The sequence below is a fragment of the Diabrotica undecimpunctata genome, chromosome 4, assembly GCF_040954645.1.
Source record: "Diabrotica undecimpunctata isolate CICGRU chromosome 4, icDiaUnde3, whole genome shotgun sequence".
Lineage (NCBI taxonomy): Eukaryota > Metazoa > Arthropoda > Insecta > Coleoptera > Chrysomelidae > Diabrotica > Diabrotica undecimpunctata.
Window position 1 is genome coordinate 137,793,188 of NC_092806.1, and position 26,303 is coordinate 137,819,490.

The following is a 26,303-nucleotide window of genomic DNA, read 5'->3' on the forward strand; positions in this document are numbered from 1 at the left end:
AATAAACAAAAATGTCACTTGGATCACTTCTGTTCCATCCAACCTATCCAAATATGATGTAAGAAGATTTGACTCTTGCCTTCAGGCAATAGTCTTTTCAAGTTTTCTTTCTACTGGTTGGTTGAATAGTTCTCGTATTAGATGGTTTTTGGCGTAATCTGTAACGCGGTGTAGGTATTTATTGTGTTATCATTTTAGTTACATATGGTATGTTTATATCATTATGTATAGTTTGGTTTGAGACATTCCAAGGGGCACCAGTTATGATTTAGAGCATTTTTAGACTTACGAATCATATATAATTTATATTACAACCAAACTGCCAACATTAAAGTTGGCAGAGGCAATTTTCATAGACAGAGGAGTGAGACAAGATGGCATTCTGTCCTCTGTGTTATTTTTAACAGATACTCTGAACATATCTTCGAACAAGCACTGGGAGAACTACAGGAAGGCATATTAATTAAAGGAAGTGCATCTAAACAACATTAGATACGCCAACGACGCAGTAGTTTTTGCAGATAGCTTAAATGGATTGCAAAGAATAATGTCGCGCATATAAGATATAAGTAGAGAACATGGAGTTGATCTCAATACGAAAAAAACAAAGTACATGGTAGTCAGTAAGCGCGAAACATTAAATACACGGCTTTTGGTTAACCAACAACCAATTGAATAAACAGCTGCAAATACCTTGGTACCAACATAAACGTATAAGAGAAAAAACTGTGGAAGAAAAAGATCGGCCATTAAATCAGAATTCAAAAGTTAGTAAAAGAATTGTGAGAAAAGAGTGTGAAGTGTATAGAAGTCAGAATAAAAGAAATTCAAAACTGTATTTTCAATTCTTGTGGTGGAAAGCCTGGTTTTTATGTAGACTGTTTTAATAATTACCAGCAATAAAATACTTATTAAAAATTAATGTACACATATTATATGTGTATTCAGCTCAATTACATGCAGTATTGTTTTTAATAAAAATATATTAAAAACCACTTGTTTGAATATTTACTATTAGTTTCCTAAAAAATTCTACTGGCCATGGAGGTCAACTGAACAATTCAGGTGGCAATGGACGTGTTAAAACAAATCTTGCTAAACGTGTTAACAATCTACTGACATTGACATAATTTAATGAGTAATTAAACAAGACACTAACGTTTCCGGCCTAAATTAAGACAAAAAATTTACCTGCGGGTGTAACAGGCATTCTAGGTCTAACTATCGGAGTAACCATAGGCCTTAATGTGGGAGGTTTTGTTGCCACAGTTGAGTTTAACACAGTTTGAGGTTTGGGTGTCAATACGGGCATCTTTTGCTGAGTCGGCGTGGACGAACCTGGAGGCGGTGGAGATTCTCTGTCTTTAAGTGGATTGTAGTCGGGATCATCTGGCTCAACGTATCGTTTTCGTTTTCTCGTTGAAGCAGTCTCTGCCTTCGGGGAGGGTTCTGGAGCCTTTTTCTTTTGAGGTATACAACACTGACAGTGATCAACCTTCATAAAATTTTCGGGATTTGCATCATTTGATGCGTTTCTGTAATAAAAATATATACATATATCAACTGAGCAGAACAGTATCAGAAAGTCCATTAATAATAAAGCTTTTACAAAACTACCCTTACAGAACAGGACAGAATTTGTAAATGATAATATTCTATCCTGTTCTTTTTACGTCATAAATCTCTACAATTTATTACCTCAACCCTTCTTCATTTTAGACTCCTTTTTTTACACAATTTGAATCGCCAAACTCTCGTCAGTTAATTCAGGTCAAGCTTTATAAAAAATACTATGAGTAGACCTTTTAATACCTATTGGCTCCTATCCGTCGCCCTAGTCGATACAAAAAACAACGAATTGACCCGTCATGTACACACCCGAATCTTCTATTTTCACTAAAACGTTCTAATACCCGGTAGTAAAATATTTTATTGCGTTTGAATATATGAAACCGTAAGCAATGAATCACACACCTGTATTTTTTTGTCGTTCTATAGTCGATTATAAAAAATATTTTTAATGAACAAGAAGGCAATAAAAAAATCTTTAATTTTCTCTATAAACTGTCAGTCCATAACTCTTCAAGAGTATCCAGTTAAAATTTCAGAGTTATTGTTCATTTTGTGTGCTTAAACACTGTCCATCATTTGTTGTGTTACAATATAATAGATTAAAAACTGTATACTAGGATTATACACATAAAACATACAAGAGAAATGTACAAGCCTAAGACAAGGACGGATTTAGAATAGACCCCATTAAAAAAAAAAAGAATTTGGTGAATAATTAGATCTACTTTTTGTCTTTTAGAAGCTTAGGCTGTTTTTATTGAAACAATATGAGATATCTTTTGCTTTTTACATAATATATTATTTAGCAGCTTATTATTTAAAATGTGTATTTTACTTACCTCATTTCTCTTTGTACATATTCCATAAATTCAGCACAGTGTACCCTAAGATTGATCAGTTGTGATGGATTGCATCTAAAACACGTCCAATCGTCACTTTTCTGAATCTCCGCTAGCTTTCTTCTATCGAAGTTAATTCGGATACATTTCTAAAAAACGGAATAAATAATATAATTTTAGTATTCTATAAATACTGGCCTCGTAAAATATTTCACTCGTTTAATACCACTAGTGCAGCTTGGGAGTCGTAGCAATGAAGGTTACTATTATTGGGCCTTGTTATTCAACGTATAGGAGATAAGTTTTAACCCTGCGTCATTGTTGGCGGTTTTCTAATAACTGACGGATTTTAAAACCGTAATAATTTTAAAGCAAAACGCACGCGTTACTAGCCGCTCACAGTAGCTGCCATCGTTGACCTCTTTGAGCATACTATCTACTCATTTTAGTATCACTGCAGCTACATCGTAGTTTACACAAGTTATACACAGCAACAATGGCCACGCAACATTTATAAATACAGTGTGCTTGTTATTTTTTATTGTTTATTGATACATTTCATATAGTTTTTCACAATTTTACGAATCATTTCTTACGAAAATGAATAAAGAGGACTCCTAGCTTTATTTAAACAAGCTAACACCAGTGACAATGAACAGTACAGTTCATCGACCAACGTTGAATTGACGAAATTGAATATTGAATAAAAAGAGAAATCAAACGATTTCTACCTAGCGAAACCGAATTCAAATTTTTACCACTGTGTTTCCTAAAATTTGTGAAACAAACAGCTTGATCGTTTGATTTCTCTTTTTGTTTTTAGATGGCGTAGTTACGTCCGTATATAGTTATTTTAATAACTATTGTCTAGGACGGGAGAGATTTTTGTTTTGGTTCAGAGCAGTGACTATACCGTTCTGACGAGACCTAAGGAGGTCGAAATACGTATCAGCGGTTGTCGCTGCCCTGTATCAAAACAAAAATCTAATACCCTCATTATGAATATTGAATTTTGGGACTATTTATAACTAATAATATGTTGGAACAAATACGTTGTCGTATTAATACCAAAATAAAAGAGACACGAATTGTCTAACAATAAACAGTTACTTCAGTATTTATTAAAAAAGATAACTGTAGATGAATTATTAGATTTGTTCGGCTTATGGTACTTAGCCGGACACAATAATTCTAATCACCAAAATTTGAGTGGCTTGTGGGAAATCGATGGTACTGGTGTGAAAATTTTTAGTACTGTCATGTCTTGCGAAATATGGGATAAAAATGTATCCTTTGGTCGATTCTAAAAAGTTTTATACTGTCAACTTTGAAATTTATCCCGGTGAACAGCCTGATGGGCAATTTTTGCAAATTAATAAAGCTTTAGATGTTGTAGACAGATTCGTGCGGCCTATTTCTAAACACATTTACAACAAAATCATAAATTAACACCTACAGGTAAAAATAATAAAGAAATCCCACCAAACTTCATAACCACGCGAAGAAAAGAAGTATACAGCACTGCAAAGTAAACTATACAGTTTGTATTCCAAAAAGATAGGATGAAAAAAACTTATTTCACACATGCCCAAACGGTCTAAAGTAGTGTTGGTACTGTCTTCTCTTTATCATGACCAAAACATTGATCGAGGTAATGGGGATAATAAATGGAAATAACTAGCTTTTATAATTCTAGAAAAGTTGGCATCGATGTGGTTTATAGACTCTATGCTACCTACGATGTATCTCGAAACTCTAAACGCTGGCCAATGACAGTATTTTATGCGGTCATGAATGTTGCTGTAATAGTGTCATTATTTTTCGTGAAAATAATAACTCGAAATAACGTGATTTTCTTAGAAAACTCGGTTTTTCAATTCTTGGAGGTCATTTTCGCGTAAAAAAAATTCAGAAAACTTACTGAGAGGCTTATGTAAACGTATTCACGAACAAGTTGGGGAAACGATGAAAAACTAGGTATAACTGCAATAAATGTAATAAGCCTATTCGAGTATTACGATTATGGTAGATCGGGGCAGGTCCCATTTATGAGCCCTTCGGTATTAGAGTATTAGTATGCAAAACATTCTCCAATTATGCCAAAGTTACTTTGATCTCCATAGCGAATAACTTTGTATATAATTAAAAAATAAGCTTTGCTTTATATTGTTCGTAATTTTACGTTAACGGGAAGACAATAATTTTATGTTTTGTACCTAAATGATTTTTGTACCCGCTCACAACGGCTATCTGTTGGCCAGATTTTCTACTAAACACGTTAAGCTATGGTTTGTTAGAACAGTGAGCGACGCATTAACTCAGTCAGTCGAACGCGGCGTATGTTCGTCAAAATCAAAGGAATGGTTCTCTATGATAACGGTTTGTTAGGTTCTGCTTAGTTGCGCGGGCTGCAGAGCGATAGCAATGTACGTCGACGGTGTGCGTTGGAATCAATTGCGATTTGATTAAAGACGCAAACGTTCAGTTGAGCTCACAGCGTATACATCTATACCGAAATTATAATTTTTATATAGTTATTATTATTGTAATAATTAAGTGATGTCTTCTGTTGTAGGTTTTTTTTAGTAATATTATCTCTTATAAATTGTAAGACAGTTCCAAATAAATCTCTGGAAAGTCTAAAATATTCTCGAAATTTTTCCTCATTTTGAAACGATCTTTTTTCGACTGTTAATTTAAAAGCACCTTCTGTATTACGACATTAAAAAATTTCCTTTACATTTTTATTTCTTTTTTTTTGGATTTGACATCAACTCTTCTTTTTCCTCCTCTTCTTGGAGTAATAAATTTATTGCGTTAAGTTTGCGAGAATTCATTTTTCTAAACGTACAACCTAGAGGACAAACGTGAAACTAATTTCTAAACTTGCTTTGAGCGCGAGATTTTGCGAACTAATCTAACAAACCGACTCACCCAAAACTGCCGTGAGTCGCGTACAACAGATTCTGCTGTACGTGTATGCCGTGCGCTGCGCACTATTCTAACAAACCGGACCTTTAGTAGCCATTAGTAGTATAGTTAGCCAAACGCCGGGTTAAGAACACGTCTGTTTTAAATATCTAACCGATATCGATATCCGATTAGTTATCACAAACATTAATGAAAAATATCTAATTAATAATGAAAGTATTGATAATGAAACATTTCTCTCATTATTTTCTTATTGTAACGATAAAATTGTTTAAAAATCCATTTTATGAATCATTATGATATTTTATTAATCATATCTTCACCTTGATACATTTACGAAGGCTTGTTTAATTGAAACCCAGTTTTGGCACGGAAAAAAATTATTGGCAAATGTATCTACAAATAATTACCATTACAATTAAGGCACATATCTCATTGTTTCACCAAGCGATGTATACCCTGCTAAAGAATTCTTGTGGTTGTTGAAATGAAAGAGAAGAACTATCATTAGAAACTACAGAGGATACAGGACCGCCAATGTTACGGGAAGAAGTCATCTATGCCATCAAAAACATAAAAAAAGCAAAGATACCGGACCAGATGATGCCCATCGATGTGCCACAATCCCCAGACAATGGCTGCAATCGACCTTCGTGGCAATACACAAAAAGTCAAGTGCGATATCCTGCTTATATCGTAGAACAATAGCTTTAATAAGTGAGTGAGTTAGTGAGCGAGCGAGTGAGGTGGGTGAGTGAGTGAGCGAGTGAGGTGGGTGAGTGAGTGAGTAAGCGAGTGAGGTGGGTGAGTGAGTGAGCGAGTGAGGTGGGTGAGTCAGTGAGCGAGTGAGGTGAGTGGGCGAGTGAGTAAGTGCGGTGAGTGATTCAGGTGAGTAAGTGATTGAGGAGAGTAAGTGATTGAGGTGAGGTGAGTGAGTGAAGAGACTGAAGTGAGGTGAGTGAGTCAGGTGACTGAGTGAGGTGAGTGAGTGAATGAGGTGAGCGAGATGAGTGAGTGTGTACTCACATAGAAATTGGAGTAAGTACACTGTAAGTTCTCATAATCACGCACTCGCGCTGATAACAATCGAATTACTAAAGCGGATAAAAAGGCTGCAATGCAGCTGCAGAGTTCCTCGAAGGCAGAAGGCGAAGGCGAGAGAGAGAGAGAGAGAGAGAGAGAGAGAGAGAAATTACAGCATTTGAACACCGCTGAATGAAATTTATCGATATAACACAAAATTATGTTGAAAAATAAAACTTATTTGAAAGTATCAATTGTGATTTTCACTATTAGGTCAAGAAGTTTTCAGAACAGCCTCGTATAGATCAATAAAAGATACTGAAGGCGATATATGTTGCATTTATTTAATAATACAAAGCCTACTTACTAGAGGAATTCCACATAACAATATATACATATCAAGAACATCAATAGGGATATTTATGACGAAAAATAATAATTATAGTTATTTCTAAGAACCGCATTCGATAGACTAATACAGATCACGACATTGTTTTATTGACCATAAAACACAATGGCAATCGCTGTGGCATGTTACACGTTTCCCCCTCTATATTCATTTCACAGTAGGTACGAATTGTCGTAATTATCACATTTGACATTAAAAATTTCAAACCAAGTTCTGAAATAATAAACAAATAATTAATAAAATGCCTATTACGTTGTATACCGTCCAAGAAAAAGTGCAACTTGTAACATGGTACTTTCAGGGTCATTCGATACGCGAAGTAATTGAATTATTTATTGTTGCCTTCGAAAATAGACCCTTACCAAATGTTACAACAGTTAAAAATACCATTAAACATTTTCAAACTTCGGGATGTGTAAACAGTTGTAAAAAGTGTCATGAAGGTAATGAACCACGTGTTAGACCTGTCGATGAGGAGCGTCAAAACAGGGATATTGATCATTGTGCTTTTGTGGGAGCTAGTGAACCCTGCAATAGTGTACAAATTGCTAGGGAAGTTAACGTGAATGCTCGAACTGTCCAGCTAGTTCTCAAAAGGAATGGGTATCACTGTTTTAAAATACAACCAACACAAGAACTGTTTCCGGAAGATAACTTTAGGCGGATGGAGTTTTGTGAATTTATGTTGGATAAACAGAATGAAAATGTACACTTTTTAAAAAATATTTTATTTTCTGACGAATCTACATTTTCATTACATAAAAAACACAATCCATCGGTTGCAAGGTATTATTCTCGGAAAAATAAGCACAAAAGTTAAATGTTTGGACTGGGATGTTAGGCGACCATATTGTCGGTCCATTTTTTATCGATGGAAACCTAAATGGGCCCAAATATTTACAACTTTTATATAATGACATCATTCGGGCAGTTCGACGCCTTACCGTTAATTTTCAGGAGGTTTATTTCCAACAGAAGCATTATACCAGTCCTACTCCAAAATATGAGGAGAAATCTGTATGACAGATTTGGTTACTGTTTAGCATAAGGAGGTGGAATATTTGAGCCCTTAATTATTCATTATTCTACTATCCTAATTTTTATTTTTTGTTAGGTACATTTTACAAAGTTTGTAGGTTCTTAATTAGGTAGTATTTTTTATGTTTAAGTTTGGAAGAATTTTATTGTTTTTTTTTATTTAAAAGTACAAACGATTCTTATTCTGATTTTTTTTCTTCTTTCTTGTCTTATTGTTATAAGCTTTGTCCATAAAATTTGTACAATTTTCAGTGACAATAAAGCATATTACTTATTTACTTACTTATTTATTTGTATTGCTATTAAGGCTAAAAAATAACCAAAAAATTAGTTTTAGAGCATTATAATAAATATACTCTAGAGATGGGATTGCAATAAATCTTAATTCCTATGGTCAACAAAACAATGTCGTTATCTGTATATAAATTAAAACATCAACATATAGAAAAAGGAAAGAGAAATAACGATGTACAGACGAAATATTTCTATCTATAGAGTAAAAATGTACCATCAAAAACTTACCTTACAGAAAACCATTTCGCAATTTGCACAGCACATAACTTGCCCACCTTGTCCACACCATCTGCAATACAATTCGCTTCCATCTTCGTCTTTTTCGAATTCTCCACTAGTGTAGAAATGGTAACACTTTTTGCATATCAGAACTTTTAATAGCGGGTGAACGAATCTGTTACCTTGGCCGTCCAAGGCGCTGCCTAAATGGATGTTGCAAGCAGTACAGTGGATCTTAGTTAACTGGACTGGATTTTCTGTAAAATATTAATAAAAAGTATATTATGTTATAGTATAAATAAATTTAATGAAGAAAATTTATATAGTAAAACTACCTTAATATCCATAAATAAAAAGGCACTGTTTGACATTTGACATTCGAATTTGAAAGTGTAGATTTTGAAACAATAAAATAAAGGTTAATCGTAACTCATACTTACTTTCTCCAAATGTTTTAGATTTAAGTTCTAATTCTTCTGCGGTCAAGTTAAAATCAACTAAAAACAAAATAGAAAAAAATTAGAAAGAATTATGTTATTAGTGACAGTTTATATTACTCTCTGCGCCGGTAATTTCATCAACAAACGTTGAAAATATCGGATCATATAGACGTAATGGACTTTTGCTACCGTCAGGTTCTGGGGCAGGTGCATCTGAAAATGAACAGCCATATTTTATCATGTATTACACAGCAATTTCACTAAGTAGTACTCTTTCCCGAACAATTGTATTAGTTTTGAATCGTTCTGAGTGAAACCAGACTACGTGGAACAATTTTTTTGTGAAAACTTGTTAATTTAACTTATTTGGTTCCAAATGTATCAAGTTATCAACTATTTGGTTCTGAAGAACAAAGTGATTTAACGAAATATTTACTCATAGCTATCAAAAGAATTATGGATTCAATTATAAAGAAACCAAAAAAAATTGTATTTGTTTACAGCAGAAAATTAAAAACGAATTAATTCATCAACCCGTTTACGAGCGGCTAGGTCGCGTAATTTTTTTTAAAGTTATTTGATACTGGTCACTTTCAGCTTGTGTTTCAAACCAACGCAAGGCCATATCCAAGCAAGTAAAAGCTTCTGAAGCACCAATTACGTTTTCCTTCATTATCTGAACGCAGTTGATGAGGTGCTAGATGTGGTGTCAGTTTTATTATTCATTTGCTCTATAATTTCACTATTTTGCATAATTTGGTACCCGGGATCATCATCCTCGATATCAATCCTTTGTTAAACTTCTTCATCGCATCCGTCGCAATTGAGTTTTTTTAGCATATCTATCATTTCAGACTTATCTTCCCGTTTTTCTTTTGCATATTCTCTTTTTTTCCAATATTTCATTATTTTCCACTCAACACAAAAATTTTCAACGCTTTTTTCAAGTTCTGCTCTTTTACACTGTTCCATGCTGCTTCGATCATGTTGGACACTTCTTTCAAACAAATTTTTCCATTATTTCTTATCAGGTTTTCTTCTCCCTCCTCTTCCTTTTCCAAAAGTAACTTATGTAACAATTCTTTTCTATAAAACCGCTTGAAAGTTTCAATAACGCTTTGATCCATGGTCTGTAATACTGAAGTCACATTAGGTGGAAGAAACATGACTTTTATAAAATCATCTTTTTCATTTAAGATATCACACGATGGATGAGTTGGGGCGCTTTCAAGAAGCAATAATGTTTTCTCTCTTTTACCATTTTTTAATTGATGGGCTTTAACGGGGGTATAAACGTTGCTACAAACCATTCCGTGAAAATTGTACTATTTATTCAAGCACTCTTTTGCGAAGTATAAACGATAGGTATCGCATTCATATTAACGTGTTTACAACAGCATTAGCACAAGCTAAGGCAGTGATACGATCCTTGCTTATTTTAGATCCAGGAGCTGCTAATTCACGCCATGACGCTAGAGTTTTTCATGGCAAAGCTTTCCAATTGAGCTCAGTTTTGTCTGCATTGTAAACGTTTTCGAGTGAGGTAATTTTCTTCCCTCAGTAATTAATTCACTTAGTATTATTTTGAATGACTATGCTGCTGATGAATCAGCAGATAGTTTTTCTCCTTGTATTTGAAGCTGACCAATGGCATGTCTCGACTTAAATCGTTTTAACCAGCCTTTGCCTGCTTGAAAATTTGAAGAACCTTTGAGTTTTTCATTGAATTGAACTGCTTTTTCACACAGAATCGGACCAGAAATAGGTTCTCCTTGTTCTTTTTTGATTAAACTATATACAGCATCATCTAAATCCGTGTTTGAGGCAAGTTTCATAGTTTTACGACTTGTGGATCCATCAGAAGAATCAAGTTGGGACATAGTTACTTATGCTCGTCTTTTGTTTTTTTATGTTTGTATTGGTAGAATTACCAACTTTGTACTCATTGGATAACTTGGTTGCAGATTCACCTTCCTCTAACAATTTATTAATATCGTATTTATCTTTCATAGAAAGGACAGCACTCTTACATTTAGGCATTTTATATCAAGAAGTGTTTGCTTTTGACGCGACAAAATTTCGTTTATTGCCTATCGGCTACTCAGAGGTGTAATACATATATACTAATATTTATAAGCGACAATAATTTCAAGAATGTGAGGCATACACTATTTTGATTAATATTAAATCACCCTCTTATCTATGTTAAATACCGAGTGACAATGAATTAATGAATCAGCGTCTTGTAAAAATTGTGGATGTCAGGAGTTCGGATAACCGGTCGTTCGATTGTCGTTTGAAGCTCTACTGTATTAGGAATTGTCGACTATCGAGACGAATTTTCTCTACGTGGACGTCCAGGACCTCTTTTGTTTACAGGTTTACCCATAACAACTAAAGTTTCACCAATTTTCATTTTGAAATGCAGTAGAGCAAGGATATCTTTAGGGTTAGCCTTCTGTGTTTACATAAAGGCTTTATATTCTAGCCAACTATTCACACAAGCAAGGTCAAATGCGTGAAAGATCAACACTCTGTAATACGACAAAAGCTGATCCAACAAGTCTACACCACCCATATATTTATTGTAAAATGCGATGGTCTCTGGTCTCTGAATATCTATGAATCTTTTCTTGGCCTTGTCTCATCTCTTCACTGTGTCCTCAATGCCTTTTCCCATATAATTTTATCCAACAACGACTGAATTGCGTCTTGCCATTTTACCAAGACTGATCCTTCTGCATTAACCACTTCGTCAGTATGTCCTCTATTCTGTTTACTGAAGTATTTATCTGGTGTAAACCGTGGTCTCTGAAATCTATTATTTGTACAGTACCTATTGAATATATGTGTCAATATCTTTAGTTCACGTGGGTCTTCTAGACTATAACCTGAAATAATATTTGAACTAAAGCCTGATGCAATTACAATGTACAATCAACATTAAATCTTATTTTTTAACAAAATATAAACGAAAATATATATTTTATAAACCAATAACTTAATTCTGACATTTTCTAAAACGTTTGTCATATACATTTTATTAATTTGTAAAATATGTAGTGGAATAGACCATTACTTGATGGAAGTTCATGTTATCAAGCAATAAAAGTTTTCAGTGTTTTATTGCTTGATAATTTGTAAAAACTGCTATAAATAAAACGAATTTTTACTCCTTTGAATTGACGTCGACATGACTAATAATTTTCAAAGTAACACAATACGTTTAATACGATAGCTAAAGAGCAACTGATTTATTTATGTCTGCCGGAAATTGCTTATAACTGTAAATACGCTGATTTATACAATTGGTAATATAATATATCTTAGTCAATAGGATTACCCAAACTTAATGTACATTGCAATGTACACCAGGTCTGAAAGGAAGACAGTTGTTCACATATATAAATTATTTCGTAATGTACTTTGTTCATTTTCTTGTAAATAGGTTTTAAGACCTCAGTACTCAGGTATTGGTTAACATTGGGAAAAATGTTTCCCGAAACAGAGGGTTTCGTCGGGCTTTCATCATATCTTCTCGTCAGTTGCGTATTCCCGTTGCATACAAATCTTTCAGAAGTGACAGTTGACGTATGACGTTTGACATTTGGAGTTTGATGGATGATGTTTGAACGTTTTGACAAGACAAATGCCATCTGTCGTACCTGTCCACCTGTAACACCTGGTAGTACATCAAATCATGCCACTTTTTCCTCGGTTTTCAAAATTTTCCCACCCCACGTGGCCCAAACTCTGCTGTTGATAAACGTGGAAAAATATCACAACACTAATATTATAATTATTAATGAATAAATAAATAAACAAATAAAAATAAAATTACCACTATGTGTTATAACAGGTGCTTCTTCTACTTCCATGGAGAGTTCCGGCATAAGAAGTGAAGGATCAAAATCTTCGTCCATATCAATATCATCATCTACAATTAACAAATTATTTAGAATAGAAATAGTACTCTAATTTTGGTATTGGTTAAATTTGCTTTTTAAGAATTTGCTATTATTATAAAAGCTTTAACTCTTTAAATATGACTGGCAATCGAAAAAAATCAACATATTTGATCACATTCAATATAAAACCATTAACAAAAATACTGTTTTACCCCATTCAAACACCAAATCGGAGAATATTTATTGCCTACTATAAAAAGGAATGGACATCTTATGACCAATTCTAACAAAGATTTTTACAGATCAATCAGTCTCATATAATTTCTATTGAAGGCGATAGAAAAAAATTATGGATACATTAAGGAGGAGCCATTGAGGGATCATCCTATCAATGGCAACCTACAAGGAAAGAAACCAGCACAAGGAAAATCAATGGAAACAGAACTGGACGAACTAATTCAGAAAATCAGTCACTCAACTAATAATGCATTACCAAATTTGAAATTCGGGAAATTGGTAATGCGTCAAGGAGAGCTATAACAACTAAAGGGTGCCTCTTACAGGGAGAGTGCTTTCTCCCCTAGTCTGGTTACTCCTGGTGCTTGACTTGACCTCAATCCTTGATAAACATTTGGTAGAAGTGTAGGCCTATGGGGATGATCTAGTAATTATGGTAAGAGGAAAATATGGTAATGTTCTATCCAGCACACTTCAAAGAATTTAAATATCCTTAACAGGTGGCGTGGCAGGGAAAAACTGCCAATCCTAGTAAAACTGTAGTAGTCAGTTTTCACAAGGAAATGGAACCTTGATAACACCTGGATGCCCGCTTTGTATGAAAAAATTGTCACAAAAGTGAATGAGGTCAAATATCTAGGAGTAATACTAGATAAGCGGCTTACATGGAACGCCCATTTGGAAGGAATAACCAGCAAAGCGAAGCTTTCTCTTTGGTAATGTCAAAGGATATGTGGGAAAACATGGGGTATGAAACCCAAACAGATGTAATTGCTATATATCACTAGTCAGACCTATAATTATGAATGGTGCACTAGTATCGTGGTCTAAATGCCAACTGAATAAGCTTTAACAAAAACATGCTTAATCATAACAGGAGCGCTGTCGGCTACTCCAACAGTTTCCTTGTACGTCATATTTGACCTTCCTCCATTACATATGCACAAGGATGGAGGAGGTGAGGGTAGAAGCATACGAAGGTGGATAAGATGCCAGTAAGGATGGCTAAATGATAGCGAGATCAAAACTGGAGAGATAATTAAAAATTACCCAGAGTTGGAAGTGGTACCATATGCAATGCAACTTAAATATAATTTTGAAAAGCCGTTTACTGTCCTTTTTCCAGGAAGAGACAAATGGGAGTCGAATAGAACGAATCTCATAATGGCAGATCAATGCTGGTGCACAGACGGCTCCAAAACCGATGAAAGAGTTGTAGCTGGAGTATACAGAGGGAAGCCAAGACTGTCTCACTGAAAGTCTAAGTGCTTGCAGTAACTAATAAAGAGGGACTACAAGGAAATTTTTATAAAAATTATATCTGATAGCCCGGCGGCATTGAAGGCATTGGAATCGAATCAGATTGACGCAAAGTTAATTTGGAACTGTTTTCAGAATCGGATTCCAATCGAAAAAAGTAAAGAAGTTTAGTCTGGGTATCTGAACATACTGGTGGTATTGAACGGAAAAGCGGATCTACTTGCCAGGAGAGGCGCAAATGAAACATTCATAGGCCCAGAAGCTTTACCGATGCGAAAAAGTGTGTAGATGGAGTTCACTTGCCACTAAATCTGATAGAGTATGTAGTAGAGTACAAAAATTCAACCAACGTAGTTATTCCTTCTAATAGGGGTGTGAACTATGCACGTGCTATTCTTGTATCGGGAACAGGGATAGTTTTTAAACAAGTCCATTCGGAATCGGAATTTGCATGAAAAGAAGGGTAAATATGTATTATTATTGCTGTGTGTGTATCTACGGGTCCTACCTTAACCATTGTACAACAAGCTTACAGTTTAAGATATTAACAAACGCATTTTGTTGAAACGATATATTAAATTTGTCAACGAGAAAATTAAGAAGATCCCTTAGACAACAAAAAGTTTCAAGAAGATATGCAATGAAAATTAAATCGGAATATCTGGATCGAGCAACAGGAACTTTGGGCCTCTAAAAACCGAAACTCAAAGAATTGCAACCTGAAACTAGTTTGCCATTTTAGAAACTCAATGAATTTCTTAAAAACTTTCGAATTGTATTCTCAAATTCAGATAAAATAATATGGTTATTTCCAAATTTTTTATATAGGTTTCTGGAGTAAGTGGATAATGTAATTATTGCATTAAATTTTTGCTCCAAATATAACGACCTTAATGACGATGTGGAGACAAGATTATTATAAATGAAAAATTATATGTACTGTTTTATTACATTTTTTTAAGGAAGAAAATATGGAATCTTTCATTTTATATGCAGAATGAACAAAGAAAATTATTGTGTACTTTGGACTTTTATGGTAAGAAGAATCTCGACATACTTAAAAAATAAAAAAACCTATTTTTCTTAAAAAATATACATTAATATAGTTAACTTACCATCTGGCCTAAAATCTTCTACAGGTTTCATTAGAGTTTCTTTTAAAAGAGATTTTAAATGGACATCCTCCTCCCCTTCCTTTTCTGATACCTTTTGGTCATTTTTGTCATCTTTACTATTTTGAACTGAACCGTTTTCTGTAGAATTTGATTCTTTTTTATTACTAGCTTCCTTATCACTATCTTCTACATTTTTATCTTCATTGGTTTCTTTATCCTCCTGGCTGATTTTGTTTTCTTCGCCGCTATTTGTCGTTCCACTTTCTTTTTTCTCATTATCTTCTTTAGTATCTTCCGCATCAGATTTTTCTTTATCTTTCTGCTTGCTTTCTTTATCTTCACTGTTGTTTTTCTTATCGTTTTCTTTTTTCTCAACGTCTTCTACATTTTCATCAGCAACAGATTTCTCGTTTTCCCCAACAGCTGCTTCCTTGCTTTCTTCTTCAAGAACAGTTTTCTCGTTTTCCTTAACAGCTGCTTCCTTGCTTTCTTCTGCAGAAACAGTTTTCTCGTTTTCCTTAACAGCTGCTTCTTCAGTTTTGTCCATAGTTTCAGATTCTATAATTTCTCCTTTATCTTTTTCTTTTTTGGTCTCATCTTCATCTGCAACATCATCTACTTCTTTTCTAACAGCATCCTCGGTTTTATCTATAATATCACTCGAGTTCTCATTATCAGATCTATCTACAGTTTTTGCATCTTCTACCTCATCTTTGCCGCTTTCTTCATCATCTTTGCTGCTCTCTTCATCACCTTTTTTAATACTATCACAATTCTCTTCATTTTTTTTTCTATCTATGTCTGTCTTATCGTTTGTATCATTATCCTTATCTGTAGCATTGTTACTTTCGGTCTCACTTTCATCGTTATTTTGGATACTTTCAGTAGCAGGTGCCTTATCTGTTTCATCATTATCAACATCTTGGTCCAGTCTATCAGACTCTTCTCTCTCTCCTTCACCGTCACTATCTAATAAGTCTCTATTTACAGGGCTCAAGGGTTCACCACCATCACTATGTGCAGGGCTCAACAAAAGCTTTTCTTGTACCTCTTCACAATCTTCATCACTTTCACTTTCTACCACAGAGGTGTCTAAAAAAAAAATAAAAAAGCAGTTTTAATATGAAATGTATACTAAAAATTTTGCTCTACTGATAATTAGGTAAATATGAAGATATTAATAGAAAAATCTAATAATTATTTTGCCCGAATAGATTACGGAAATTATATATTCTACATTTACAAGAAATTAAATGTGCTTGACTGTTCCAACTTTAGAGGGATTTCTTAACCCGTGACTACTAAACACATAAATATGCTACTTAACCACTACACTTGCGTTAATAAGTATATTGTATTTTTTAGAGATTGAAAACATATGGTATTTTTGCAAATGTCGCAATTAAGGTTGTTTTTTCGATGGACATACTAAAGATCTTTTTCTTTTTGATTTAAGAACTTCAGCAGGTAGGTCAAGAAAACGTTCTGGATCACTAATTAAAATTATTATATTTTTTTAACTATTTTCGGTTGTAACATTGATTCCTAATAGATTGATTGAAAAAAATTGTTGTTGCTGTTTTGATAAGCATGTAAGATAAAAATGGCCCCTTACCCTAATTCCTAAAAACTATTATCAGCATAGTTATTTCTATTTTGTTTTAACGTCAATTGTAAATTGTTTGTGTAGTGGTGTCACTGTATGTGTATTGCAAAATTTTGTGCTCGGCAGTGTATAACAAGCATCTGATCTCATAAGTTAGAAAAAATTGGCTACATAATTTTTAGTAACATTTAGGGGAAACAAAAGTCACTTTTTATTCGTTGAGATATTATGAATAAACTATGTATCGTATCGAACAATGTTCCATAATTAACGTATCTAGACGCTGGACGCTTTAAAATGAAACTTTCTGATATAAAATGTCTCCATAAACAAAAGAATGATTGCAAATTTAAGCAGGAAATAAGTTTTATTGTTACTGTCGTGTTGTCAGAATGCAGTAGAAAGAGGAAAAAGACTTTCTGTCGAAAGATATAAATTTCTTAAACATAAAAATGCGAAAAGTTGCATTTGAGTGAATTTTGAATTAAAAACGTTTATTGAATTAAAAAAGTTAAGAGTTATTAAAGATTTGTACGAAGTATTCACAGCATGCTCCAAAATCGGGACAGCAAATCTCTGTAAGTATAGACATAAATGTTCTCTTATGTATCGTTAAGACAAAACAGTCAAACAAGCTTACGGAAGTGATCATTAAACGACAATTTACAACAGAAAAACATTGGAACGGTTCAACAAAGGAAGCTCAAAAAACGTTTCTAGTATTGTTAGTAGCGATAAATCTTGGATTTACTCCAGCGACCGGAAAATAAATGCCAGTTCGCTGTGCTGGTGTTTCTCAATGAGGAATAACCAACAAAAGTGATCCGTTCTAGATGTATCAAAGAAAATGGTCACAACTTTTGTGTCAAAATCTGATCATGTGGCAAGAATTTATTTAGAAGATCGAAGAACGGTTACTTCTGATTCGGATATGACCGTTTTTTTACCAGAAGTTTTTGCGAAAGTCCAACAAAGCAACACACAACGGCGAATCATCCCACATCAGGACAATTTGGAACTTCAAAACATCGAATTGTTAAACCATCCACCGTATAGCCCCAAATACTTCTTTACGTTCCCAAAGATCAAGAATTCAATGCATGGATAGCGATTCCAGTCGCCAGAAGCCATCGATGCCTTTAAAACACGATTTTGTAGGTGGAAACTAAAGACTGAAATAACTGTTTTACCAATTGGTTTGAACGTATGCAAAAGTGCATCTTGGTGGGCCACAAAGTACTTTAACTCTATATATTTTTTGTCTTTATGGCTATATGCAAAACTAAAAAGGCAACCCTCGTATATGCGTCAATTTTACTTGGCCACTGGCTTAACACAATCCAGGGACTTCACCTTTAAACTCAAATTCCTTCCAATGTGGACAAACAACGTTCTTTTGTCACACAGCAACGATTTGCTGTAAACTTTTATTGATTGCCAAGTTATAATCGAATGCTGCTCGATGGGGATTATGCGCGACATTGCTACGTCGAATTTTTAAATCCCATCGAATCTGTTCAACTTCATTTCGCGCTTCGCGTTGCTCGTCAGTTTTACCTGCTCGTATATTCCTTTCTTTTGCTCGTATATTTCTTTGACGTGCAGCATTGCGAGTTTTACGACTCAAGTTGCTACGTCTAATTGGTGGCATTTTAAGAATCAAGATTCAACTGAAAATAAAAATCATGAATGTTGCTTGTGTGAGTCCATTTTAAAAAAGAGGTAAAAGAAGTAAAGATTGTGAGTAAGTCTAATTTATTTCTTTTACCTCTTTTTTGAAAATAAAAAATTGACTTCCTTAGTGTTTCTTCTGTATAACCATGTATACCACGTAATAGTCTATCAAAATTAACCAAATATCGATATTAAATTACAACTTTTAATGTAAGGCGTGATGGAGTTTACTATTATTATTGGGAATTAACCACAATTTTAGTTTAAAATACTTTATTTTGATGTTTCGATTTGCAATTCGGATTATTATTTTACGAACAATTTCCGAAACGGAAATCAAAATAAACGTATTTTAAACTAAAGTTAAAGTAAATTAAAGACTTCGAGACCTGAGCACTATCCACATCAATGCTCAAACCCACATGTTGGCTACGATATGTTGATGATACATTCCTCATTTGACCCCATGGCAGGGATGCTTTGGTGTCTTTTCAAGCCCAACTGAATGGTATACATCCTAGTATCCAGTTCCCGATGGGGTGGAAACTAATTCATCCCTACCGTTTCTCACGTTATCATAAAGAAAAACCAAGCCCAAGGTTTTCATCACTCTGTTTATCGAAAAACCCACCCATACCAATTGTTACTTGCATGCCAACTTTCACCATCCACCTTCACAAATTAATTCAGCCATTAATACCCTTGTCTTCAGTTCAATACGCCTTTGCGATGATGCAAGTAGACCCGCTGTGCTCTCTAGTTTAAAACAAGCCCTCATCCAAAAGGGTTACCGTGAAAATCACATCAATAGGAGCATCCAGACATGAATCTCCCACTCAATCTCAACCCAAAGACTCTGACCGTCATCATAGTTGTGCAGACTGCCCACGATCCTATATAGACCAAACAGATCATAGAATCCATATATATATATATATATATATATATATATATATATATATATATATATATATACCTTATTAATACTGTTGAAAGTGGAGAAGTATGTGCAGAATAAGGTTCAACCACGAGTTATACCAGTATTACAAAGAACCCTCTATAGCAAACAAAGATTGGGCTCGGCAGTTAACCTTAAGAATGGATAATAACCGAACACCTAGTAGATCGTTTAGTAGAACTATGGCGTGGGCCAGTAGGAAAACCAAGACGAGGTGAGAATTGAGAACTGATGCTGAAGAAATATTGATAACTGGAGAGCAGCCAAGGACAGGGATGCTTGAGACAGTTGCTGAGAGAGGCCAGGGTCGGATTTGGGCTGTAGCGCAATTGTACAGAGAGAGAATATTTTTTCAGTGTACTATAAAGTGTCCTCAGAATGTCACAATGAACAAAAAAATGATACTTTGTTCAGCTAATTTAAAAAAAAAAACAACAAAAACAAAAAACCCAAAATTAAATTTGTTATCAGCGTCCCTGAAAGTTAGAGATATAAAAAACAGTGCTGATGTTGTATACACGTATTCATTCATCATATTGCCTCTATTGTTCATAACATTTTGAATCTGACAGGTTAAGCTAGAATTAATTAGGCTTTATTAGAAGACTATCATTAGAATTGACATCTACTAATGACATCACATGCTGTCAATGTTCTTGTTAACCCAATAAAGATCCTTTAAGATGATTAACTGATATAGTTGGTTTACCCAGCTTGGGAATATTTTGGCAGATCACAGTCCGAAATATACAACACAAAAATTCCTACCACCTCTTTGTATTAGCTGAAATAGACTTAACTTTGCAGACTTCTTTAACCAACAAAAGAAGAATAGTCATTAATAAACCTCTCCATTTGGCTATGTAATGTGTGCTAAGTTGTACAGTAACTTCCAGTAGAATTGAAAATTTGTACAATGTAGCACTAAATTTACGGTTTAGTGACATTTGTTGACAGTTAAGACTGGAATTAGTGAACCAAATATTTTTATCAATGTTTGATATTTTTGTTTTGGAGATTCTTTTTATCTTTGATCTAAGAAAATAAGAATATGTGATATAGAAGACAATTATAATAAAAAATACAAAGGAGTATCACAGGAAACGTAAATATTGTATCATTATCAAGCTCAGGAAGGTCCTAGTATACATTTATTTATTTATTTAACGGAGAACCCCTTTTTACAATTCAATTTCAAACATAAAGAATCCTAACCTACGTCGAACAATAAACAAAGCGATAAATATCAGCAACATATAAATAACTATGTCATAAAATAAATACATAAAACCTACACCTTCATCACTGAATCCATTGGCAAGTCAGGAGAGACATGCACAAAGCTGGTAATCAAAGAAAATTCGAACTCTAAATCTAGAAAATGTAGCACAGTAACATTTACCTATATTCACATTCATTCCATCCATTAGCTATTGACCAATTCAGAAGAGCACCTATATCCTTATTCAAATTAATACAGTTGTTAACAATGTTTACTCTTGCATATAACTAGATCATCTGCAAATAATAAAAATTTGAAAAACTGAAAATCCAAACCAATGTTGTTTATTGACAACAGACTGAAAACCAAGGGTTCAAGGTAAGATCCTTGAGGAACACCAGAATGACCTGAAATCGGATTAGATAAGTGGTTGCTAATTTTAACTATCTGAATTTCGTTACTAAGGTAACTTAATAACCATAAAGTAAACCATATTGGAAAGTTCCTTCTATCTAAGTAATTTCCTGATAATAACAGCACAATTTATCCTATTAAAGACTTTATTGAAATCAGTATAAATAGCATCCATTTGACTACCACTCTATCGAATCAATTATATAATTTTGGAATAACAAGAGATTAGTTATTGTGGAGGTGTGGACAGTGACAAATAGTTTTTAACGTTAGACTTGTCACCAGATGTATGTACTTATATGACAAAACTGGTTTTCCATATGTTTGGAAAAAATCCAGTCACGAGTGATTGATTAAACAACATGCAAGTGGATTTACTCAAAGTACACACTTTATGAGGAAATAAGAAGGAATCTTATCAGCAATACCTCTGCAAGAGTTATATTATAAACCGAAATGTTAACAGCAGCTAAATGATCCAGGTTTTCATTAGTATAATATAAACAGAAGATCTAATATGACAGCACTTATTGTCTAAGAACAAATTATTGGAGATACCATCTAGCCTTTTCTAAACGAGTTAACGAAATTCCAGAATTGTTTGACATCATAACAAATATTTTGGTCCAAACGAGCAACTTAAGCTTTACAACACTCTCTAGTCAGTTTTTACATTGAGACCATAAATTAGAAAATACAGTGTTTTGGGAATAGGAATTTTTGAAGTCTATATGAGCCTTTCTTTTTTTTTTTTTTTCTTCATTATAACACCTTTGAGATACAGAGGGATCCATCAAGAAAAGCTAGAAGAATCAAATTTTTTAATAGGAAATTTGCAGTACCATTATTCAATACCTATAAAATTATTTATGGCAATTTCAATCTACAATAATAATTAAAACCCAATTGGCAAGTCCAAAATAATCATTAAGAGCACAATAATCAGCATTTTTAAAGTCCAAGTATGATTCAGTCTGTTTAAAATATTCTTGGAAAAGACACTCAAACCATGGAGGAGAAAGTGCGAAGGAATGGGCATACCAGTAAGAGACGAATACCTATACACCTTAAGTTTTGCCGACGATCAAGTAGTCATCGCACAAGATGAAGAAGATCTCAGCTTTATGCTCAGAAAACTAGAAGAAGAATATAAAAACAACGGAATGGAAATAAACTTAGAGAAAACCGAATACCTAACAACAGAAAACAAGGATATGAGAAACCTAGAGATAGACGGGGGAAGACAAATAAATGGAACAGATAAATTCAAGTATTTAGGAACCATAATATCGAACCAGGGAACAACAGAAGAAGATATAAACAACAGACTGAGACAAACAAGAAACTGTATAAGACAACTAAACTCAGCGTTGTGGGATAAGAACATTACGATAAAGACAAAAAAGAGAATATATAACACCCTGACAAGAAGTATCCTTACATATGGGTCCGAAAACTGGACAATAAACAAGAGAAATAGAGGTAGAATAAGAGCAGTAGAAATGGAGTTCCTGAGGAGAAGCTGTAGACTTACAAAAAGAGACAGAATTGAAAACGCAGAGATTAAGCGGAGAATGGGAGTGCAATCAGACATAATCGACTATATAGAGGAGAAGAGACTATCCTGGTACGGCCACGTCAGAAGAGCGGACAGAGGACGCTGGATAAACAAAATCACAGAATGGAGCCCGATTGGAAGAAGAAAGAGAGGAAGACCCCGAAGGTCATTCAGAGATGAAATCGACGAGGCTATGGAGAAAAGAACCATGCGAGATGGAGACTGGAATGACAGGGAAAATTGGAGAAAACGGTTGAGTGAAGGAAGACAGTGAAAACTGTGGAAATCCTTAGTAGTAGTAGTATGATTCAGTGTATGAGAGCTGGTTAAAAGTAGTAGGTACTTAAACAAATATAACATTCAATCGCAGTGTGATGAAAATTATTCTCCAATATTAAATCAGAGGCTTCAACTATAGTTACTGACTGAGGATAATTACAAAATAATAAATCTAAGAACAAATTATGAGAGTTATGTATGGGGTTACCTTTTTTAAATCTAAAAAAAAGAAATATTCATTTTTAACAGTAGCAGGATATCCCACAGGATGGTCCATTAGTAAATCATCTTCATCAGGTGGTCCATAAAGCCAAATTATATTCAACAAATCAGTAAAGTGATGAACCAGGGTTCTATGTGGCAATATTTTCAATCTTAGCACAGTAGGTCAAATAGATGTTAATGTCAGATATTGATGGAATATAAGCTTTATAAGTTGCACCAAAGATGATATTTTTGTCACCAATATTAAGCTTAATAAAAAAAAGGGGCTCCACAGTTGGAGTAACAGTGAGCTGATGTGCATTAAAACACTGTTTGATGGCCACAAGTACACCTTCTCCTCTTAAATATTAACTAGTATTTGGATTACAGTCTGTGAACGGATTTAGGCTCTGCAGTAGGAATTTGTTCATCCAACTCTGTTTCCACCATTATTATAACATTAAAGTTACATGCCAAAACTAAGGATCTTAACATTCAATTTGTGTTTTAATGCTACCAGGATTTTGGAAGTAGACACTTAACTTTTGTGAAAGAGATCTCTGCCTTATTGGTTTTTTTGGCCACTGGTTTCTATGATCATAGAAGTGACATTGATACACTTAAGCATTAGGTCATTTTTCTTCCTAAGGTCCTTTTAGGGGGTTTGCTTTTACTATACTCTGTGCACTTAACACAGTTCCAGCTCTCTAGTAATTTTAATAATTATTACTATGTTTGTCAAATTTTGACTTCGAATGGAAGTGGCCAGAAACAATAATATAACACAGAACACATGCTTAAAGCCAATAATTATTGTAACTTTAATAATAAAATTTTAAGTAAAAAACTACTGACATGAACATTGTGTAATGCATTAAGACATAGTGCATATGTAATATTGCTCTGAATAATTTTAAATTGATAAGAATGCAGCAGACGAAAAATGATGCATAGAGTTTAAATAATTTAAGCAATGAACAAAATATATGTAAATAAAGTGAAAATAACATAAGTAAAGAGGGAACATAAAAGAGGCACAGATCATAAGTTTTCATATACAAAAATTATCACATTGCTAAACAGCAACTTCCTATATAACATCTGAGCATTATTCAACAAAATGATCTAAAAATTTTTGTAAAAATAGATCAAATATGTGTATATATACCAATGAGTAATGATTACCAAGGCATATAAGATCCCAGGGGTCAGAAATCCTCCACTATTGATAATTTGATAAGAAAAAAATAGGTAAGAAAGGTAAAATAAACACCATAGTTAGTAAATAAAAACAACAGATTAAACTAGAAAGAATAATTAACATGAAAACTGAGAACATACCAAAAAACAACAAAAATCTGTCATTGATTATAGTGTTATGCCACAAACTTAGTTTTTGTTAGTTTCACTTGCATAATCTACTGGTCTGATTAAAACAGACATCATAGATAATCAAGAAAAGAAATATGATATTAATAATATCAAGATACCTATTAATACCGAAACAATATAACTAACAACACTATAACTCTACACAACTTTAAAAAATACCAAACAGCTTACACTATTTTTCTAAAAAAGTAAAAATATTACTTAGTAGAAAGCTTCTTCACACATTTAACCCATGATGGCAAAACGGAAAACTTTAGTGTTATTCCTACTTATTTAAACCAAATATACTAACCTGTTTCCTTAATTTCTTTATTAGCACTTTCTTTGGGTTCTGAAAATTTATGTATTTTAGTAAATAAGAAATAGGTACAGATTTAAACAACCTTACCGGGAGTACTTTTTTCATCTTCGGAAACCTTCTCCACAGGAGAGTTTGTTCCATCTAAAAAGTTGAAAACAAAAAACAAGCTTAAGATATTTTAAGGTTATATCATTATTAATATTTACCATTTTCTGTAAGATCTACATCCATTGTGTTATCTACCGGTTTTTCTGCCCGTTGCTCATAGTTACTGAGCGTATCTGTAATAGTAAAGTAATTTACTAACATTTCTTTTACTAATGTATATATTATTCTACCTATTTCCATTTTCATTGAGGAAACCCATCAAATAGCTTTTACTTCAATTATGACACATTGATATCATAAAGTACAAAAAGTAGGAAAGATGCTTCACAAACGTCACTTTTATTATTATTTCACTTCACTTAGCAAAAACTTTTTCCGGTGGTTATCAAAAATAGTAAAATGTCACAATTTTCTTGCTTACAGGTACGTACCACGCCAAATTGAAACGCGGTGATGTGGTCACCCAACTATTAGAAATGGCGGGATAAGAAAACCAGTCGATTTGCAGCTGGAAGATAATTTTGTCTATACAGTGCGACAAGCGAGTATTTGCAACGTCAGTCTGTGATTATTTCGTATATACCGGTTCAAATACACTCCTTCTCTTTATTCTAAGCATCGCGCGTAACCTTGCTAACGATAGATGGCGCTCGCTAACGTCCAATCAAGACAAAAGGAAAAGGAATGATGACTAGCACATCTTACATAACAATAAAGTAGGACAAAAGAAAAGTACGAGTAAATATTTATCTTTATATGAAGTAGATTTTAAACAATGTCCTAAATCTGGTAATGGATTAGTAGTTATCAGTCAGTTGTTGTCAATACATTTTAAACTGTACGACCAGCAAAATACAACTGTCAAAATTTATGCTATCTGTCAAATAATTTCAGCTGTCAAAATATTTTGACAGCTTATAATTTTTTTATTGCTTACGTATGCATTAGAGACAAATAATAAATGTTGGGAGCAGTTTTTGGGTAAAGTCTTTAAAAGATACTTTGCAGTAGTAAATATTGATTTTTACGGTCAAAAAGACTTTCGTTGGAATATATCATCGAAGAAGTGTAGATTGGTGTTTGTTCATTTTGCAAATTTTATAATTATTTGTTTTGGATTAACCATTTTGTGGATTATTTATTCATTGCAAAATTATATCCAGTACATTTTTAAAATAAATTTTTAAACGGTATAATCTATTTCTGTTACTAAAGTGTATTCACAGTAAAATCCAAAACTTAGGCATTTTTCTGTATCATGTTGTTTTTGTTTTAAAAAAATGTTGTGCTTAACCAGCAGAA

The 26,303-nt window shown here is 33.6% G+C and overlaps 1 protein-coding gene across 1 annotated transcript in view; it reads right to left on the reverse strand.

The window, feature by feature from the left end:
• Positions 1-25,528, reverse strand: part of LOC140440103 (uncharacterized) — a 41,259-nt gene extending 15,731 nt beyond the window's left edge. Inside the window, exons 1-11 of the mRNA XM_072530383.1 lie at positions 25,232-25,528; positions 25,100-25,174; positions 24,981-25,034; positions 24,885-24,923; positions 15,286-16,377; positions 12,607-12,702; positions 8,883-8,978; positions 8,766-8,822; positions 8,335-8,582; positions 2,412-2,560; positions 1,192-1,535 (exon numbers count right to left, since the gene is read on the reverse strand). Coding sequence (XP_072386484.1) covers positions 1,192-1,535; positions 2,412-2,560; positions 8,335-8,582; positions 8,766-8,822; positions 8,883-8,978; positions 12,607-12,702; positions 15,286-16,377; positions 24,885-24,923; positions 24,981-25,034; positions 25,100-25,174; positions 25,232-25,247 — 2,266 coding nt within the window. The 5' untranslated portion in view covers positions 25,248-25,528. The remainder of the gene's footprint in view (positions 1-1,191; positions 1,536-2,411; positions 2,561-8,334; positions 8,583-8,765; positions 8,823-8,882; positions 8,979-12,606; positions 12,703-15,285; positions 16,378-24,884; positions 24,924-24,980; positions 25,035-25,099; positions 25,175-25,231) is intronic.
• Between the last annotated feature and the right edge of the window lie 775 nt (positions 25,529-26,303).